This window comes from Lissotriton vulgaris, chromosome 3_1 (genome assembly GCF_964263255.1).
Source record: "Lissotriton vulgaris chromosome 3_1, aLisVul1.2, whole genome shotgun sequence".
Lineage (NCBI taxonomy): Eukaryota > Metazoa > Chordata > Amphibia > Caudata > Salamandridae > Lissotriton > Lissotriton vulgaris.
In genome coordinates this window covers 1,815,681,004-1,815,699,675 of record NC_141689.1, presented here as the reverse complement: position 1 = coordinate 1,815,699,675, position 18,672 = coordinate 1,815,681,004, and the positions used below count along the sequence as shown (strand labels likewise).

General features: G+C 40.7%; 1 protein-coding gene across 2 annotated transcripts in view; it reads left to right on the top strand.

The window, feature by feature from the left end:
* The window catches only part of ZNF827 (zinc finger protein 827), a 578,049-nt gene that overhangs the window by 405,185 nt on the left and 154,192 nt on the right, over nt 1-18,672 (top strand). For both annotated transcript variants that reach the window (XM_086962262.1, XM_086962263.1), the window contains exon 5: nt 3,919-4,152. In XM_086962262.1, coding sequence (XP_086818388.1) covers nt 3,919-4,152 — 234 coding nt within the window. The remainder of the gene's footprint in view (nt 1-3,918; nt 4,153-18,672) is intronic.

Sequence of the window (18,672 nt, the reverse complement as noted above, 5' to 3'; positions counted from 1 at the left end):
ATGTTCAGGTCCTCTTAGTAATGTAACCTACAGTAGGATAAACTGAGAGACAAGTCTGTCACAATATGTTGTATAGTGAGTGTTAGACCTGACATGGTACTCCCTCAGACCTTTCACACTCACTCCCCTATTTTTGCTAACATGTTTTTTTCGCTTTAGGACTCTGTGCACTGGTGGTAAGGTGCTTGTGCTCCCTCCCTTAAACATGGCGAGATTGATATACACCTCATTGGCACTTTTACTTAGAAAGTCACAATAAATGATACATTTATTGTACGTGTAAGTCCCTATTAAATGGTACTGCCTGTACCCAGGGCCTGTAAAGTAAATGCTACTAGTGGGCAGTAGCACTCATTGTGCCATCTATTAAAGTAGCATTATAAATAGGGCTCCCGGTTTTATGGTATTTATTTTTTTGCCATTTCCGTCTGTATTTATCCATATTTATTTTTGGGACATTTTTTCTATATATATATTCACATTTATTTTTGCCACAAGCAAAATACGACGGTACAGCTAGTATTTTTCCACATTTATTTAAGGTGACACTGCACACATGCGCTCGGTTGATATTGGTCAACAATATACATTCATCTGAAAACTTTGCCATTTGCAGAATGTCCCAAATATGCTTAAAAGTGCTATCACAAGCCATTTGTCTCAGAGCCTTGCAGTTTCTGTCATCGGCAGAGTGCCACATCCTATCCCCCACTGAACACCTTAGTGCCCCACTGAGAGAAACTCACACTGCCTCTCGGCTACAGAAACTGCTTGAACGGGAAATAAAAAAGTACACATACTACCATTCCAGACTCTCCCATTTACAAAGTATTGCTTCAAAGCAAAGGCGTGCAGTTACTCTGCCTTGAAAATAAAAGAACTGTAGGTTCTCAGTACCCGAGAGTACCACCTGCCCATTTGAAGCAGAGGCTGCAGGTGTTATATGGTGGTTAATAGAGTTATCGGGCTCCCTGCCATGTTCTAGTCATGCGAGTTTCAGACACTGTCCAGGCATGTTACTGTATTCCCCCCAAGTCTTTATCCTCCACCACAGTTGTCTCATGCTTTCCACGCTGCAACCATCAGGATGTTCATGGTGCCGCAGGGTTTAATGCCCTCCCTCCAAGACACTCCCCGGAGCGAGCTGCATTTGTTCAGTCTCGAACTGACTCGCCGACCCACTGGGAAAGCAGGTGCGCAACAATGGTGCGAATAGAGGCTCCTAATCTGACTCTGGCAGGGCCTCTTAGAAGGGGTGAAAGAACAACAAGGACTCATCAACAAGTAAATGGTCTTTTGTAGACCTGTGAAGTACCTGGGTGCGGCTGGCAGCTCTGTGTGTGCCCGAGAAGCTGTCTCAGCCCGGGATAACACCTCTCAACCCACTAGTATTTTCCTGTTTTTATATATAAATACAGATAAAGGAGTCTGTATTTATATGTAAAAATCCGTAAAAACGGCTGGCCTGGGACATGTTTTATGATTTATAAAACATGTCCCAGGCCAGCCACTGCACCCTGTAACTGCCACGCCTATTTGGCAAAATAAACCTTTTGCCTAGCCTAAACCTTCCTTTTTAATAAATATATGTCACCCTAAGGCAGGCCCTAATAGGGCAGGGTGTATGGTATTTAAAAAGTAGGACATGTGTATTTATGTTTTATATTTCCTAGCAGTGAAAAACCTGTAAAGTAATTTTCACTGTAGCATGGCGATCTCTCTTATAGACTAACAAAGATTTGCCTTATTACGCTTAATAATTATTAACTTCAGTTTGGAAACAGATACAGAAATACATCTTCAACTCATTTGAATTATAATTTAAAACCCTCTTTAATGGTAAAGTATGATTTTGAGGTACTATTCTGAAAATGCTACTTTTAGATAGTTGACATTTTTCTGCCTAAAATATATTTGCCTTTCTGCCATTGTCCAGGGTCACTGGACTGTAATATCTCTCCTGTGGTGCGAGGTGTATTCCTTCCATACATGGGGACACAATGGCCTTGGGTGTGGGACAGGGTCTTCCGCTCCTGATCTGGCCTGGCAGTCTCAGAACATATCAGAGCACTCTGGGACCTGTGGAAGGTTCAAAATAAGGACTAACCTGCTGTCTGAAGATGCGATAGGATAGGATAAATATTTATAAAGCGCACAAAAACCAAACAGTGTCAAGGCGCTGGGCGAGACGGAATAGTGACTATCACCTGCCAGCTAAGAGGCAAAGAGACAGTTCTTTAAGAGCTTCCTGAAGGTCAGGAGTGAATCCGCCGTGGTGATAGAAGGGGGCAACCCCATTTGGACCTACGAAATCTGTGAGAGACAAGTTTTTTCTGAGTGGAGGATCTCAAGGCTCTGCCATGAGTGTCCCATTGGAACAAGGTTTTGAGATGTGATGAGCCTATGCAATGCATAGCTTTGTGCACCAAGTTCAGAGCCTTGAAGGTGATGCACTTCCTAATCGGAAGCCAATGCAAGGCACAGATTCCTTTCCTGGCGGACTGGTGTTTAGGGATGTTAAGAATAAGTCTCGCCGCAGCTTTTTGCACCACCTGAAGCTTATTCAGAGATCCTATACTGGCATTGAGGTATAATGCATTGCAGTAGTCTAACTGGGAGGTCACTAGTGCAATGATGGTGGGCCTGCTTGCCTTGAACCCAGCATCCCCAGAAGTGACTCAGTTTGCTGACCTTCAGTTTGAGCCACAAGTATACAATAAGCTCCCACAGTCCTTCCCTGCAACTGCCCAGCTGACCAGCACCAACAACACCTGCCTGATTCCTGGTGCTGGCCTCTGCTGGACTGAGTCTTGATCCCCAAGAGGTGCCCTGCAGATCCAGATCTCTTGGCTGACATGAGAGTGTATTCCTCCTACTCAAGACTGCAACTACAGGTGCAAATCTATATGTTTGGGGTGCTTCACAACAAGTGGGCTCCCCGCGTCAGCACCAATCGCGTGTCTCCGCTCCAACGAGAAGTTCTGATGGTGACATGCTCCTCATGCCAGCAATGATCTCCTCGCACCCCCCACCAAAGTAAGTTTCAGCTGAAGCTCTTCATGTGGACTTGAGCTGGGAGAAGGTAAACTCTTCACTGGGCTAAATCTTCTCCCTGTAATCAACCCGCTCTCCGTCACTGTCAGCCTGAACTTGTGACTTTGACATGGTCCAGAGCAACCAGATAACCATGAATGGCACTTTGAGCTTTTTGGCACTGCTTTCAACTCAAACATTAAAAATCATATCTCCAGTTCTACTGATTGGATTTTTGTCACTTAAGTGTAATGTTATTTATTAGAATTAACTCTATTTTTCTAAATTGATTTCAGGTTTTTCTTTTGTTGCATTTTAACTGTATTACTGTTTGTGTGCTGCATAAGAAGTTTACACATTGTCTCTAAGTTAAGGCTGGCTCCTTATGTGTCAAGATTTTTTTAGTGGCTTTTTTGATTCACCCTAAGAATGATTGTGGTCATTACTTGAGTGGGGCTCTAAGCCCTCTCAACTGATAACCCAGTTTCTTACAGTGAGGCTCTTTACTTAAATTACAGCTTGGTAGTAGAGGACTGTATTATACTGAATACATGCTTCTGGCCTAAAGGGAGTCACATGCCAGAACTGTACAAAATATAACTTATGTCATTGCATTTGATTTTGCAGAACTAGGTCTTTTAATAAACACTGAAAGGCCCAATATGCCTCAGAGAATCCATGCTATTTCTTGAACTTTTTAGGTGTATTGGAAACTGACTCATAAAAAACTAAAAGAGTAGCTAGCTGTTGTAATGGTTTCTGGCACTGCGCTTTCTCTGCCATGTATAACATTTAGACTCTCTGTGGGAATGTGTTTACTTGAGTATGATAAATGAGGAGACCTTAGAGATCTGTTTCATTAACTGCTTCTCATTTTCTTGACAGCTGCAAATCAGAAAGAGCCCTTTACGCTTACATTTCAAGTGAAAGAAGAACCTAGAGATGAGGAAAATGCAAGCTCGCCTGCGCGTCCACCCAGCTACATATTCCCTCCGAGACCAGAGGCCTCGTCTTCAAGCAAACCTGAGATCAAACACCAGCCAAAGGAAGTCCAGACAAGTTTGCTGACACAGGACATTTCAGTCAAGGCAGCTTCGGAGCTTCTGATGAAACTCTCAGGTAGACCATTTTAGTAACCATCTCTGTACTATGACTCACTTTCCTTAACATTCAGGGGCTCATTACGATGTTGGTGGTCTACCTGACATCAGAGACATCGGTATGACTGCCGTATTAATATACAGGCGGTCCGACCGATGCCTGTGGGTGTATGCACTTTGCATTCGACAGGCTCAAGGAGCCCATCGTGGTGGCGGGCCGATCTAAATCCCCAAAATGGAGGCATGCCTCCTCAAGCATCGCCGTGGGGATTACAATGCACTTTTCTGACAGCCTTTCAGTTTTGCCACCATGAAAAAGCTGGTGGAAAGGGTTTTTCCCCCGTGACCCTCCACAATGGGCCTTGGAGTCCACCTGTGGTGCCCCCCTCAACATCCATGCATGGATGTTTCAAAAGTGTATTTTTCCTATTGCAGCTTATGCTGTGGGCCACAGCACAATCCGCAAGAGGAACAATACACTTTCGGACCGCTGTGAAGGCGGTCCCACCCTAATCATGCTAGCCGGACCACCAACTCCTTGTTGGGCGGTCCCGTTTCAGCTAGAATGCCGATTGGATGCTCGTACGACAGGCATTGAAATGAGGCCCTCAGTGTTTTTCCTTCCTCGTCTTGTGTTTATTCCTCCACTGGAGCGTAGCTTTCTTACAATATTTCTGAATTGGACAACTTTCATATTTCCTTTTCTTACTTACATTCAGCGTACTACTTTTTCATTTGTTTTCAGTAATCCATGTGAGTGCATGTATTTTCTTGCTCTTTACTCTTCTCCGCTATGTGCTACTTCCATCTTCACATCCCTGCCCCTCTACACTCTCTGTGCTGCCCTCTCACCTATTTTCCATTGTTTCCCCCACCCCTGCCCACTCCTAGCTTTTTTTTTATACCTCCCTCTCTCTTCAACTCCTTTGCCTTCATAGTCCTCTGTACTCACTACAGCTCCTCAACAGTGTTGAATTGCTCCCAGTACTCCATTGCCCCCGTCCCCTTTTTTGATTTATTTTCTATGGGCCCGATTCACAAAAGTAATCTGAGGCACAATCCTAACTTTACGACGACTTTTGGCATTCACAAAAGGTATTTAGGGGTAGTAAAGTTAGGATTCCTGACTTTACTACTCCTAAACAGAGACACAATCCTAACTTTACGACTTTCGGTATTCACAAAAGACATTTAGGAGTAGTAAAGTTAGGACATGCCTTTACTCCACTTCCTAATGCTGAAGGACCTAGAGCTGAAACAATAGGCATTCACTACCGTACCTTCAAACCTGTAAAAGTACATCAATTGTAGAAGGATTTTATTTGCCCCGAACAAACCTTCCTAATTCTTCTGTAGGTATTTAGGAGGGAGTCTAACCTTTGTTGTGCCTGATTATTGAGATTACTGTATAATATTTGTTTTAATTGGAGGAATGCACCCCACCCACATCAACCTATCAAAAGAAGGACTATACTTGACTACTTATTATTATTATTATTATTATTATTATTTATTTTTATAAAGCGCGATAGTCACCCGGAGGTATCCCAGCGCTGAGGAACCCTAAATTCACCAAATCAGCGGAGCAAGAAACTGAGGTCGGAAGAGAGGAAGGATGAAGGATCAAAAACAGGGGGGGGGGGTGCACAGGTTAGGGAAAGAGATGGGTTTTTAGCAGCTTCCTGAAGCGCAGGTATTGAGGTTCAAGTCGTAAGTCACGAGGGAGTGAATTCCAAAGGCGGGAGGCTTGTACCGAGAAGCGTCTTCCTACTGTGGGAGAAAGAAAGGTGACATTGTGATGCTGAAGGAAACCATAATATCACATAGAGCAGTCATAGGAATGAGGGACAAGTGACTGGAAAATATTATATGTCCTAAGGAAAAATTGTATTCTAAGAATAATGTCTAGGCCAGTGCTTCCCAAACTTTTTCGAATCGGAACCTAGTTTTAAGAACGACAAACGTTTGCAACACACCTAGCTTTAATGGATGAGTTGGGTGCTTTTTTTAATGTAACTAAAGCATCATGTGGTAGCACACTGTCATTACACACTGCACATTTTCTATTTATTTTATTTTTTTTACAGTTTTCTATAGCGCGAACATGACCCGTAGGTATCAGAGCGCTTAACATCTTATGGTCTGGGTTACAAACACAATATATATAATGCAATAAGATCGTCAAAGTCTGTAAGTGGGAAACAATAACAGGATGAACTTAATAGAGAATTAAGTTACAATGATCTGAGGTAGTATTACTTTAAGGTTCAGTCAGTCAAATCCTACTCCCATATAGGGTATACAGTCATACAATCAGCGACACGTCTTCGGTCGAGATTGTCTTGTTATGGGAGGAACTTGCTCATATGATGGTTCTTGATTTCCTTCTTGAATGTTATCGTGTTTGTAATTTTTCTGATGTTTGCAGGAAGGGCGTTCCATATCCTGGGACCTACGCCTGAGAATGTTCTCTCATATGTTTTTTTCTTCTTAAAGATAGGTGGTTTCAGGAGTAGATAATTGGCACTCCTGACAAGGCTGTTGAAATGGCCATGAAATTTGCATGACATACAGTTTTACTGTCAAAACAATATTGCACACAAATGATAATATGGGGAAATCCGGTTTCAGTAAATATTTATCATCTGTGCATCATCATAATAATAATAATAATAATAATAATAAACCACTTGTAAAGCGCCTGGCTACACAGAGAACAGTGTGTCTCCGCGCTAACTACTGCTAAGTAAGTGTCTTGATTTGTTTCGATTCTGTTAAAATCCTTGTTTTCATCACACTTCACAAATACCAAAACAAATTGCTTTATTTTTACTTTTCTAAATGCTTAATGTGTAAAGTTAATTTACAGGTATTTACATTTTGTTTTGTGTTACAAACAAATTAAACTATACATCCTTTTCTTTAACTCTCTCGGTACCGCAGAAAGATTGTCACATAATTTGCTATACTGTTTCTCTGACTGCTAAGTGAGAGAAGTTTGTAAACAGCAATCCCCATGTTAAAAACGTGATACACAAACAATTGATGGACGGAATGCTGAATTAATCATACATTCACCCCAGTCAAGAGATCTGGGTTAAATTCATCTTTCTTTTCCTCACCATGCCACCCCAGTTTAGACCCAGCCATATGCACATCAGTCTTGACCCTGTGCCTCATGGGAACAGTCCAGACCGAATTGCCAAGCCAGGTCCTCCCGGACCTGAAACAAGCATCCTGGGACCGGTCTCTGGAGTCAAGCTATCCTGGCTGATGAGGGCTGAAAGCCCAAAACCAGTCCTAGGATGCTTGTTTCCATTCCAAGGAGGACCTGGCCTGGCAGTTTGGGCTGGACTGTTCCCATTGGGCACAGGGTCAAGACTGATTTGCATATGGCTGGGTCCAAACTGGAATGGCATGGTAAGCAAAAAAACGATGGATTTAGGCCCAGATCTCTGTCCTGGGGGGAATGTATGACATTGTTCTGCATTCTGTCCATCAATTATTCTTTGTGCATTTGTCACCCCGACTGGGACGGGTATGCCCAGACGTGGGTCCTGTGCTCTCCATGCCACTGAAGTCAAGCTATCCTGGCTGATGAGGGCTGACAACCCAAAACCGGTCCTAGGATGTTTGTTTCCAGTCCAGGGAAGACTTGGCCTGGCAGTTCGGGCTGGACTGTTCCCATTGGGCACAGGGTCAAGACTGATTTGCATACGGCTAGGTCCAAACTGGAATGGCATGGAGAGCAACAAAACGATGGATTTAGGCCCAGATCTCAGTACTGGGATGAATGTATGACATTGCTCTGCATTCTATCCATCAATTGTTCTATTTGCATTTGTCACCACGAGTGGACGGCAATGCCCAGACGTGGGTCACGTGGTCTCCATGCCACTGGAGTCAAGCTATCCTGGCTGATTAGGGCTGGAAGCCCGAAACCAGTCCTAGGATGCTTGTTTCCAGTCCAGGGAGGAGCTGACCTTGCAGTTCGAGTTGGACTGTTCCCATTGGGCACCGTGTCAAGACGGAATTGCATATGACTGGGTCCAAACTGGAATGGCATGGTGAGCAAATAAAACAATGGTTTCACTCCCAGATTTCTGTACTGGAGTGAATGTATGACATTGTTCTGCATTCTGTCCATCAATTGTTCTTTTTGCATTTTAAAAACGTAGCAATTTGTCAGAAAAATAGCCTGACATGTGACCTCTGTCTTAGAAGTGCAGCAAATTTGACAATGTAACTTCAAAGGCATCTTTATTTATTTCTTACACTTTCCAACCCACCAAAAATGAGCTCATGACCCACGGTGTGGGAAATACTGCTCTTGGCGATCAAAGCTAATTTTGTTTACTGGCTACACTATAGAATGATGATGAACATGTGTATGTTATGAAATGTATGCCTCATCAAAGACTGTCCGTCAGTCTAGGCCAATCTGAAAAAAAACTGTGCTACCCTCAGAAGCTAGATTGATAGTAGGTGGAGATTTATTTACCTATGGATCGGATTTTGGACAGGCATCAAACTGAAAATGTCAAATATCTATTTTGCATAAGAAACATATGAACTTACAATATGGGTAAATAACCTAACCCACATACTCAGGTGTATGTTTCATCCACTCTTTCACATCTTGTATCAAAGGTACTCTAATACGGATACATTCTGATGGACGGAGGTCACCTCCCTATCTAATAATGAGCATTAAACCCGTTTTGATTTCAGATCATAACTATATTTCCATGTCTTCTAGCTTTAGTGATCCACAAAATTGGAGACTGAGTGGGGAATTGCACGATAAAACAATTTTTTTCTAGAAAAAAAGGCTTATATTGTATTGTATTTAGATAGCGCTTACTACCCCAGATGAGGGTTTGAAGTGGTTGTAGGAGAGTAGCATGCTACTTCTTAATCCTGTATTAGTGGTGGATTAGTATAGGGAAATATAAGTTGTTCATTTGAGCAGTAGCCATACAACTCTGTTAGTTTGACTAAATAGGATAAAGGAGGAATAGAGGCGGATAGAGTCTAGATAAAGCTATTTGGAAGACCATATTAGTTAGACGAGGTTTGGGATGCGTCAAAGGAGGGAAAAGTCTAGAAAGGGTTATTTAGGAGATCACAGTAGTAAAATGAGGTTTGGGATAAGTCAAATGAAGGATACTGCAGGAATGCACCTTGAAAGTGTTATTTTGGAGACCATAGTAGGAGACTGAGGTTTGGGGTGAGTCAGAGAGTGGTGGTAGAGGATAAATTGAGAGGTATAGGATGAGACTTAGAATAGTGAATTGGAGGGAGTTGAATTTATTTTTTCTTCTTTCTTCTTTCAAGTATGGATAGATAGAAATTCAGACTTTCAGGTGCTGCTGTGCGTTAAAGCTAATTTATTTGTGTTAATATATATATATATATATATATATATATATATATATATATATATATATATATATATATAGTCGTTTTTTTTATTGTTCCATCAATATTTCAGTAGTGAAGTACTTATAGATACAATTGTGAAGATCATATTTGCATATTGTGATAGATATATAAACAGAGATGTAAAAGCATCTAATCAAATAACGTATAGTCGCTTATAATACCTATATAAAACTATTCAGTGCCCTGTATACATATGAAGCATAACTTAATGAAATGAATGTATATATATTCAACCAGGAAATGCTGGCAGCGTTATTTATTTTCTGCTTTTTTCACAGAGCCCTGGATCACATGGCCTGCCACTGTGTTTCTCTCATTTTTAAAGTGCTAGAGTGCTGACAATTAACAGTGAACATAAACAAAAGACTTCCGTTTATGCTGTATTGTGTTATTCACTTATACACATATTTGCAACTCTTATAATAACAATGTTGTTAACCAATATGTTATGAGACATTTCATTGTATATAAATATATACTTAATCCAAGAAATGTTCTAACGATATGGTGGGCTTGTCAGAATTCCTGTAAAATGCATTTTACCATTATCACTCGACACAGTCGACATCATGAAAATTCATCATGGAAAACCCAAGTTAACGACTCCAATGTATGAGGTCCAACAGTTTTTTCAGCTTGGATTTTTTCTGTACTCATAACGTCCCAGTGGAAAATCCATTCCCTGGTTATTATAGCTACCTAAATTCATAGCAAATAACCAGAGTTTGTGCAACATATGCATTATAAATAAATGTATAAATACTTATTAAAAGCATAATATTCATTATAAATAATAAAAAGACAATTATTTTTCATTATAAATAATTAAAAAACTGTTTTTTAGTGCATATCAGTTAGTAAGAACTTGGTTTATGCGTTTAACTGTGCTCCAGATTGATCATACTGCCCAGCCTCAACCATAGTGGTCACAAATATAGATTTTGAATTACTACAATCGTTTATACTGTGCAATGTGCTAAGTGCAAAATACAGTGCAAAAAATAGTGCAACAATATACTCATTATGCTAGCCAGCATAATAAATATTGTATGAAAATATACCTATATGTTAAAACCTATACATTATGTCATGAGCCCATGAACATAATTATCAGTGAAACCGTAAGGGACTGGGAGGAGGAATATATAGTAAAATATATAAGATACATAAAATATGTATATATATATATATATATATATATATATATATATTTTATTTTTTTTATTTTTTTTATTCTATATATAACACCAATTTAAAAGCGCATTTTTCAGTTGATATCTCAGAAAATAGAGTTTTGTGCAGCCTGACTTACAACCATGTATATAGATCTTCCGTCGTATTTAAGCCGTGTGGGTTTTTACTAACTATTTCCAAGATTAATTTAGTTTTTAAGCGCCTGAGAACTGCATCCCTGTTCCCACCCATTCGCAGAGGGGGAACGCTGTCAATTATGTAATATTTAAAGTCAGTTAATTTTCTGTCATGGATCTCATTAAAATGCCGGGCCACCGGATATGTACTATCATTATTGGCGATGGCCCTTAGATGTTGCAAGATCCTTTTATGTACTGGGAGACGGGTACTTCCCACATACTTTAGCTCACAAGTACATTCTAATACGTATACTGCGCACCCAGATTTACAAATTCAGAAACTTGTTAATAGCAGTGTGACTATCCTTAAAGCCTGTATTGTACGTTGTTTGATTTTCAGCATATTTACAGGCTTTGCACCTAGTGCATCTAACAAATCCTTTGCGTTTGCTAAGCCAATTTGGGTTTTTAGACAACTCCGGACTGCTATTTACTAAATAGTCACTTGTACTACACGCTCGCCTGAAGGTAACTATGGGTGATGATGGCATTTTGTCCCTTATTACGGGGTCACTTTGAATCATATGCCAATTCTTTTTGACTATTTGTCTGATATTTTCTCTTTGCTTACTTAATGTTAAGGTAAGTCTGGGACAGTTGGTTGTACTTTCTGCCCTTGCTGCTTGTTTCAATTTGCTCTTATATGGTATGAACAGGAGATCCTCAAGTGACTTGGCCTTTTTTGTACATTCTATGGCTTGATTTAAACTGTGCTCAGAATAGCCTCTAGCTAAAAATCATTGTTTACAGCTTTGTTGTGCTAGATATAAATCGCTATCTGTACTGCAGATCCAGCGTATTCTTAGGAATTCTCCATAGAGGATACTACCTATAGTGTGTTTCGGATGAAAAGTACTAGAATTTAGAATGGTTTTACCTGTTGTAGGTTTCCGGTGGAGACGTGTCTGTATAGAATTTCCTTGAATATAAGTCTCCACATCCAAAAAACAAATACCACATGTCACTAATTTCATAGGTGAATTGCAGATTTAAATCATTCACATTCAATTTCTTTATGAAAACCTCTGCACTCTGTCCCCTTTCCAAACAATAAACAAATCATCTATAAATCGTATCCATTTTATGATGTTCGTGGACCATTCATTACTATATACAGTTCTAACAACATTTCCTCCCACCACCCCATATGGAGACAGGCGTAGCTGGGTGAACAACTTGCGCCCTTCGCTACGCCTCTCTCCTGGTGGTACACCTGCTGTTGAAACATGAAATAATTGTTGTTCAAACAGAACTTGGTGAGGTCCAAAAGCATCTTATTATGCAGATGGAATTTGATAGGTCTTGTGTTCAGATAATATTCCAAAGCTCTTATTCCATCTATATGTTGGATCGATGTATATAAATTTGAAACATCCATGAATATCAACAAATAGTCATTGAATATCTTGTATTTTTCTAAGGAAATCTGTAGTATCTTGTACATACGATGGGAGCATTTGTACATGTTGTTAAAGAAAAAAATCAATGCATATTGATATATTCCCCGTTAGGCTCTGATTGGCTGAAAGTATTGATCTACCTGGCGGTCTTAATTTGTCCTTATGTATTTTTGGGATGAACTAAATATTTTGCATTATAGGATGGTCGTTTCTCATGCATTTGAGTTCATCTTGAGTGATCATATTTAAACCCTTCCATGCCACTAGTTTGTAAAAAAGCTCATCCTGGATATTTTTGATTATACCTTTGGAACTCACTTTGTAAAAATCTCTATCTTCCAGTTGTCGGAGTGCCTCCTCCACATATAGGCTCTTGGGCCGAAACTACATTTCCTCCTTTATCGGAGTTGCAAATTACAATGGAATCATTTTCTTGCACCTTTTTCATGAGTTGGTGATATTTCTGTAGTTGTGGATTGTATCTGTATTTTAGATTTTGTGTTTTGATATTCATTTTTCTGATTTCACTTATAATTGTCTCATTGAAAGTGTCAATAGAGTCTCGAGTCATTATTGGAGTCATTATTGGAACAAATCTTGATTTGACTTTAAAGGTAGTGACTGGGGCCACATCGACCCCTAATCTGCCCATTATTTGTAGTGTATAGTCTCTTTGTTCACTTTCATCATCATCATCATTTTGTATGCTGTTCAAATCCGATAATAAAGCAACATCAGCTGCTGTCAAAGATGTTGTACCGCTTGACAGCCCTGTCGTGGACGTCGCATTGATTGACTTGTGAGTTTTTAATAAGTGAAATTTTTGAAGCTTGATTTTTCTGATTTGTAAATACCTGCACACGTTTGAGGATAATTGAAGTTGCTTTCAGCGCAATAAGTCAGACCTAGTGACAGAAGTTATTTCTCTGCTTGGTCCAGATTTATACTGGCCAGATTGACTACGGAATTCTCATTGATGATTGATGATTTGGTGAATTACTTCTGATTGCGCCACCCTTTTTTGTTTGATTTCTTGTTGTTTACTATCTTTGGCATGTTCTCGCTTCCTCTTTCTTCGTTCGCGGCGCTTGATGTTTCTCCTTTGTTTTGAAAGGAGTTTTGTTTCCTTGGCCGAAGGGCTTGGCGCCGCTCCTCTCTTAAAAAATTGAGTTTTTCTGCTAGAGTGTGCTTTTGTTTTGCCATTATTGTACCACTTATTACTGAGGATAGTAATTCTGATTCGGACTCGGTATCCACAGCTGAACTCAGGTCTGAGATTGAGGATACTGTATGTAGTTCTCTATTTGTTCTCGCTGTTGCTGTTAGATCACTGCGGTATTTGGTGGATTTGTTTGCCGCTTTTGCTGCGTCATATTTCCTTGAGAACTGAAATATCTGCCCCTGTTCGTAATGTTTTTTATCGCGTTAAAACATGAACGCTTTTCGCTGTTTAATAGTGTATTCCTCCTTTTTTAAACGTGCCATCATTTCCTCTCTCATTTTGTGTCCAACATTTTCACCCTCTAATGTACCAATTTGTAACTCTAATGCATCGATTTGTTTCTGTAAGTCAATTCTGTCGATATCGGCATACTTCAATAATATCTCTACTAATTTTCTGGATGAGTCCAGGTTACATTCCCCCCAGTCTTTCAGCATATTGGGGTTTGGATTGTCGTAACGAGGGGCCAACATGATCCGGAGGCCCCTAGGAATCCGACCCACCTCAGGTATCTAGATAGCGATTTGTCCTTCCACCATTTTTGCCGTTCCGGTTTCATTAATTTTTCCAATTTTTTATATAGATCCTTCAAGCTGTTACCACTGCTCTCTTTTTCTATTTGTCTGCTATGATGTGTAGTAGGCGTGCTGATAGTGTCTGAAAACATTTCATCAGCAGCCTCCTCCCTTCTGTGTTGCACATCCACAGCCATTTCTATGCACTTTTCCTTGTACAAGCGTTATTATAGTTCTTTGTAGTTCCCAGTATTTTCGCTTGTATGCACACACACACATATATATATATATATATATATATATATATATATATATATATATATATATATATATATATTATATATATATATATATATATCTGTTTGAGCATCGGTCCCCCACCACCTTAAGTTGATGTCTGTTTCATGACATGTATTTCACGCTTTTTATCGTTATAAGACATTCAGACTTTGGTGCCTGTGATGAACTGCATATGCGACCCCCATATTCCCTGGGAATGCTATCCAAAGCCGATACTAAGGTTTAAGAGATGCTGACTTTTAAAGGTGACATTTGCCAAACTTTACCTGCATGATTGAGTTCGACCAGTTGCATCATGGGATAGGTAGTCTGACACGGACATGTGCACCTGCTGGACATTAGATTGTTGTCTTACATTGATACAATTGTGTATCCTAGGTCCTGTATCAAGCTAACAGTTATATTACCGTAGTACAATGCGACTTGGGCCCGGAGTTCATGTTCAGTGCAATTTATGTTTTGGCTTCGAAAAATCATGTCTGTACTATGAGTCAGCATCGGATTATCGGTGTATTGTTTTGTATTATTACAGCATTCCTTTGCCATTTTCGTTTTCAAGGGGGAACAGTGGCACCTTTATTCTCTACAATGATGTTATTTCAGCGTGTCTCTATGTCTAATGTGTCCATTAGATTTTATATAACGGTCAATATACAGACAACATATTTAGAGCATTTGGCGCCCCATTTGAAATCTATGCAATTCCCCACTTAGTTTTGGCTACATTAAGATTTTTTAAGATTCTGTACCCCCACTATATATGTTTTATGCGATATTGTATAGCATTAGCTTTGCGCAAAATATTGGACATAGTTCTTTTATAATTAGGAGGGTCAGAAGTGAGGCACGTAGTATGTTGTCTATTTTTACTAGTGCCATAAGTGGGAGTGACTATATATTCTAAAAATGAACTGGCGCCAAATAGATTGACAAAGGCTTCGCAGAAGCCGAAACGCGTCTCTTTGGTCTTGGGGTCGAGGGGGACCTGATACAATAAAAGAAGCCATATACCGTCAACCTGAAGTCCGTGCCTTTTTCAATTGGATTTTCCTGTTGAAGTTGGATGTTTTGTTCATATATATATATATATATATATATATATATATATATATTTAACCTCATAGCTGCTATTACACATTCCTCCCCAGTGCTGCGCTGTCCATTAGAACTAGTGCTGAATGGACGTTCAATGGTCGTGCGCAGCACTGGGGAGGTAGCGCTGCTGACGACCATTGGCCGTCAGCAGCACTTAAGGGGATATATATACATACCAAGAAATTACGTGAAGAGATGATGGTCCGTTTAAACAAGGAAGAGGAAATCATTAAGAAAAGAAAGGCCTATAAGTTTGTAAGAGATCGTTTAGACTATTTAAATGGCCAAATTTTTACGTTTGCCAGACGGTACGATGGTGTAAAAGCCAGAGTGAAGGGGGCACAGATGAGAGTGCCTGCCACACGTGATAACTCCATTTCAAGTTCGGAGTTAAGCTCTAACATCGAGAGTGAACCGGAAGGCGAAAGCAGAACGGACCAGGCGTTGGGGTTTACCAAGCTTACCATGGCGGAGGAAGTAGATTGCCTATGCCTAGATCGCAGGGACACACTGCGTTCGAGAACAAAACAAGCACCAGGCGCAACTACAGGCTGAACCAACGCCGCAAAAAATGCAGGAGCCGCCAAAGGTCAGGCAAAGGGACCCCCGAAGGGGAGGTGGAATCGATCCCAAAAACGCAATCAAACGCAATCGCACGCACCAGCTCAGTAATCAATCTCACACAAACCAAACTGACTAGACAAAGGGAAGCGGTATTATCTTTAGGTTTGTCATATTGTCCACCGAATAATTTCAACTACGCGGATGCGCGAATGGACACTTACAGGTTTATTCGAAAGCTCAAATTGAACAAATGTTATTGTCTTCAATCCAAGAAACAAAATCCTGTTGAAACTAACAGCCCTACTTTGTTGACCGTAGGGGACCAAGAGGATGTGAATGTGATATGGTCCCTGCAAAATGAAACCACTGGCAATGAGGGGGGCAATTGTAACTTGGAGCAAGTAAATGCAGCAGCGGGTTTAACATCTTTCGAACCCAAATCAACATTTCAACCCATCATGCTCCACGACAACATAGACGTTTACCATGATCTAATAACGAAGGAACTTAAACAATTATATGTTGCTACCAACAGTAAGCGCAGTGTCATTAACAAACGAAATTGGAGCTATATGCAATTGGTGGAAAAAATAAGTGCGGACAATAACATTTTGGTGCGCCAAGCAGATAAAGGGGGAAACGTTGTTTTGTGGCCTCGAGATCTATACTTGCAGGAGGCGGAAAAACAGCCTAATGACTCTGCTTGTTATAGAAAAAGCAATTGGCCCACTCTTAAAGCAACATGGGGGGACCAAGCAGCCAAACTTCAAGCATGGAGAAGTGGGGGCATTATCACGGAGGACGAATTCCGCTTTATGAAAAAAGAGCATCCAGTGGTTCCTTCGTTTTATCTAATCCCCAAGGTCCACAAGGATTGTACCAAACCTCCTGGGCGCCCGATAATTTCCGCAATAGATAGCTCCTTGGAAAATGTATCTAAGTACATAGACTTTTTTCTTCAGGATTGGGTGAAAGGATTGGACTCATATGTTCAGGATTCCACGGATTTCATTCGCAAAACAGAACAGTTGGTTTGGGGTCCAGACTTTTTGCTGATGACTCTGGATGTGTCCTCGTTATATACCTCAATTTCCCACCGAGATGGTCTCAAGGCAATAGAACATTTCCTTAACAAACGTCCCATATATTATGGGGTCCACAACAGGATGCTGTTATCTATGGTTCAAATGTGTTTGGAGCAGAATTTCTTTTTGTTCAATAATCAGATTTACCATCAGATTAGAGGTGTCGCCATGGGGGCCTGTTTCTCCCCTAGCTACGCATGTTTGCACATGGGGCTATGGGAGGAACAGGTCCTGGCGGGGGATCTGCGATCAACCATGGAACAGCATGTGGTCACCTATCTACGTTATATAGATGACTTATTCTTTGTTTGGAGAGGGACGGAGGAGGCAGCAAGGCAATTTGTTGAGAGGCTCAATGTCAATGGTCTGAACCTTTGTTTTACATCATGCATTAATGCTAAAATGGTCAATTTTCTGGATATGGAAATCTATATTGCTGAGAACCGCATGCAAACTAGACTATATAGAAAGCCGACGGCAGGCAACACCATCCTGCACGCGGCTAGTCACCACCCTGGCCACTTGATACGCAGCATTCCGTACGGGGAAATGTTGCGTATCAAGCGGATTTGTAGCAGTGATGAGGAGTGCGTTTTAGCTCAGGAAGCATGCAAAAATAGATTCCTTGCCAGGGGATATTCTAGATCTTTGATTGAGTCCGCGCAGAGAAGGACCCAACAAATATCCCGTGAATCTGCCCTGGTTCCAAAAAACAGAGAACATCCCGGGCTGGAAATGTCACTAGACCACGCATGATTGTCACATACAGCCGTCAGCACTCAGCCATAAGAAAGATATTCAATGATAACTGGAACCTCATACTGGGGGACCCAGTTATTGGCAATAAAATATCGAAAAAACCCCTCCTCACTTTCAGGAAATCTAAGTCTATGGCTAATGCCCTGGTCCAAAATGCCTTAGAACCCCAAATGTCATCTACGTGGAAGGCCTTAGGAGGGGGATTTAAGAAATGTATACAGTGCAAGGCATGTAAACATGGGGTAAACAAGACGAACTATGTTGTCCCATTTTCACGTACACCTAGGAACATCACCAAACGCCTGACTTGTAAGACAGACTATGCGGTCTATGTGCTGGAGTGCACATGTGGACTCAGGTATGTGGGTAGCACCCGCCTGCCGGTCCACAAACGTGTGCTCCAGCACATTAGGGCTATCTCTAACAAAGACCAAGCCTATCCTGTTGCTAGGCATTTCGAACAAGAGCATAGTTCAAATCCCGGGCATCTCTCTTATTTTGTTATCGATGCAGTATGGCCAATGAAAAGAGGAGGAAATCGTGAGGCAAAACTGCGTCTCTTAGAGACGAGATACATTTTAGAGTTAGACAGCAAGCAACCGCAGGGACTGAATGCGACGGAGGATTTATACACTTGTTTATAGGAACTTAGAGGAATTGTATATATTTTTTCCCCTATTGTATATTCTCTTCAGTGTGGATTCCATAAATATCAAATATGTTAAATATGCTGCTATATGGGAACTTGGTTTAATAGAGTAACAATGTGGTTATATCATCG